This window comes from Bison bison, unplaced genomic scaffold, assembly GCF_000754665.1.
Source record: "Bison bison bison isolate TAMUID 2011002044 unplaced genomic scaffold, Bison_UMD1.0 scf7180017834947, whole genome shotgun sequence".
In the NCBI taxonomy this organism is placed as follows: Eukaryota; Metazoa; Chordata; class Mammalia; order Artiodactyla; family Bovidae; genus Bison; species Bison bison.
Window position 1 is genome coordinate 1 of NW_011472899.1, and position 3,319 is coordinate 3,319.

General features: G+C 40.6%; 1 protein-coding gene across 1 annotated transcript in view; it reads right to left on the reverse strand.

Moving 5' to 3' along the window:
- Positions 1-83: 83 nt before the first annotated feature.
- Positions 84-3,319, reverse strand: part of LOC104983348 (muscleblind-like protein 3) — a gene marked incomplete at its 3' end in the record, with an annotated part of 26,370 nt that continues 23,134 nt past the window's right edge. Inside the window, exon 4 of the mRNA XM_010832791.1 lies at positions 84-278. Coding sequence (XP_010831093.1) covers positions 84-278 — 195 coding nt within the window. The remainder of the gene's footprint in view (positions 279-3,319) is intronic.

Consider the following 3,319-nt stretch of genomic DNA (forward strand, 5'->3'; position numbering starts at 1 on the left):
TTTAAGACACCAGGTTCTGGAAATGTTTATGCATAAGGCTAATATCTACCCTTATGAGTATTCATAGATTTCTACACAAATACCTCCAGTTTATCTGAACGTATCGGTTTTGGACCAACAGGCCCTGGCAGTGGCAGAGGTGGGTTTCCAGAAATCAGAACAGGTGCGTTTTGTACCAGTTCGGCGGGGACCAGGCCCATCCCAGGATGATGAGGTAAGTAAGGATTGTAAGCCATGGCAGGATTAGCTGCAATTGCAGGATTCACAGGAAAAGAATTCTGTATGTTTAAAAGAGGAAAAAAAGGTGTTAGAGGTCAATAGATTATTCCTATTATTACACAAAGAAGCAGTCTTTCAAAAAGCATAAGCCATATCACAATTTACCACTGTATCTTCTGATTTATTTTTAGTATCATATTAATTCCCATATAAGAGTTCCTTTTAAACCAACAAATCTCTTTGAGTAACAAACTTACTGGTAAGCTGATAAACCAAGCCACATAATTTTAACAATTATGAGTTAGGTAAATCAAATCGCACTGATGGAGTCTGTTCCAAACATGTTTTCCCTAGCACTTCCACTTTTACGTAAAAACCTTGTCACCATCGATATCATATATGTGGGCATTCTGAAGGCCCCATTCATTTCACTGTCCTCCTTTCTCTTCCTGGCAGTACTGCTTTGCTCCAAAGCTTCTGGTCCTACCATGGTTCCCACCTGCCCTACCGAACACTTGCTTTTCTTCCCAGCCCACTATCAATTATGAAGACAGGCAAAGAGGGAGGAAGAAAGGAGTGGATTTTAAAAGGTGAGAGCTTTCACAACTTCTTGCTGTCTACCTAAAAGGAGAATGGTATGGTCATTTTTTTAAAAGAGGTCTTATTTTACAAACGAATCTGACTTGACTAGCCTTGTCTTTATCTAAGGGACCAGATAATATGCACAGTTTAAAAGAGGGCCCTAAATATCCTAAATAGGATTCCTGTTAGGCAGGGAGAGATAACAGGATTATAAGGTACATACACTAGAGTATAACTGGTAAAAGTCTTGGAAATGCAAAAGGCTATTACTGGGTTTTTAAATTTTTTACCAGTTCTGATCTCAAAGAGTGTAATATATGTATTGCCTTTATTATTATCTGTGATGAAATAATTTATCACTTTACTGTGCTGTTTTCCAGTGTGTTCCACATGGGAGCATCTTTTCTTCTCAATGTGGTGATAATTTCTTTGATAGTTCTCTTGCCTCCCCTACAGCACCCAATATACATAGTGAATGACTGATAAAATCAATGACATAATTTAAAAATAAATGTAAACGTTTTAATGAATGAATAACAAATCCTGGTTAAACGTAGTATATTTCTAATAGTGACTTTATAAGGTAGGTGCACTGCGGTACAACCGGTGATGTCTCATGTATTACTAAGAGCATGTGTTCTTGCTTTCTTTTTAATTTCTTTCACTAAAAAAAAAAAAAATCTGTTGCACTGTCAAGCTGTGCCCACATCCTGTGCTAGATCACAATAATAGGAACGGTTCTAAATGGAGGTAGAGTAGGACTCTGTAGAGTAGGAAGTGAGGGACAGTCTATATTCATGCAGCCACCCCCTAGCTGGAGTTGAAATTTTCACCAGCATAGCCTTCTCCATGAAACCCGTGTTATAAACCACATTCACCTTGGAAGGAAGGGCTTCCCCATTAGCACTCTACCTTAAGATGACTTTGTTGTTTAGTCACTAAGTTGTTTCCAAATCTTTTGTAATCACATGGACTGTAGCCCTGCCAGGCTCCTCCTGTCTATGGAATTTTTCCAGGCAAGAATACTGGAGTGGGTTGCCATTTCCTACTCCAGGGGACCTTCCCCACCCAAAGACTGAACGTGTGGCTCCTGTGTCTCCTGCACTGCAGGCAGATTCTTTACCACTGAGCCACTGGGGAAGCCTTAGATGAGTTTTGTTTACTTGCTAAGTTGTGTCCAACTCTTTGCAACACCATGGACTGTAGCCCACAGGCTCCTCTGTCCATGGAATTTTCCAGGCAAAAATACTGGAGTGGGTTATTATTTCCTTCTCCACAGTGAATTTATCATTAGCTAACTGGCAAATTAGGAACAATGGAAAGAACATGTCCCGCCCGCTTCCAAACTAGTAAGACTCATCACGGTAAGTAGAGAAGGCATGGTGGCCAAGAGTTTTAAGAGGAAAGGGGTGACACCACGTGGGAGGAAAGATGATGGGGCAGTCAGAGGAAGTGCCTTAAGGTTTGAGGACAAAAGCCAAAGGCTGACCAACCCTAACTAGCACTGTGATATAACAGGTTATAGGAACATATCATACTTCTCATAGAATGAGATACAAAGCTTCAGGAATTAACTGATGTGATATTATTTTATATAATGAGCTAAGACTTCGTCTGACAGAATGTGGTCCACTGGAGAAGGGAATGGCAAACCACTTCAGTATTCTTGGCCTTGAGAACCCCATGAACAGAATGAAAAGGCAAAATGATAGGATACTGAAAGAGGAACTCCCCAGGTGGGTAGGTGCCCAATATGCTACTGGAGATCAATGGAGAAATAACACAAGAAAGAATGAAGAGATGGAACCAAAGCAAAAACAACACCCAGTTGTGGATGTGACTGTTGATAGAAGCAAGGTCTGATGCTATAAAGAGTAATATTGCATAGGAACCTGGAACGTCAGGTCCATGAATCAAGGCAAATTGGAAGTGGTCAAGCAGGAGATGGCAAGAGTGAACGTCAACATTCTAGGAATCAGTGAACTAAAACGGACTGGAATGGGTGAATTTAAGTCAGATGACCATTATATCTACTACAGTGGGCAGGAATCCCTTAGAAGAAATGGAGTAGCCATCATAGTCAACAAAAGAGTCAAAATTCAGTACTTGGATGCAATTTCAAAAACGACAGAATGATATCTGTTCGTTTCCAAGGCAAACCACTCAGTATCACAGTGATCCAAGCCTATGCCCCGACCAGTAACGCTGAAGAAGTTGAAGTTGAACAGTTCTATGAAGACCTACAAGACCTTTTAGAAAGATGTCCTTTTCATTATAGGGGACTGGAATGCAAAAGTAGGAAGTCAAGAAACATCCAGAGTAACAGGCAAATGGGGCAAAGGCTAATAGGGTTCTGCCAAGAGAACACACTGGTCATAGCAAATACACTCTTCCAACAACACAAGAGAAGACTCTACACATGGACATCACTAGATGGTCAACACTGAAATCAGACTGATTATAATCTTTGTAGCCAAAGATGGAGAAGCTCTATACAGTCAGCAAAAACAAGACCAGG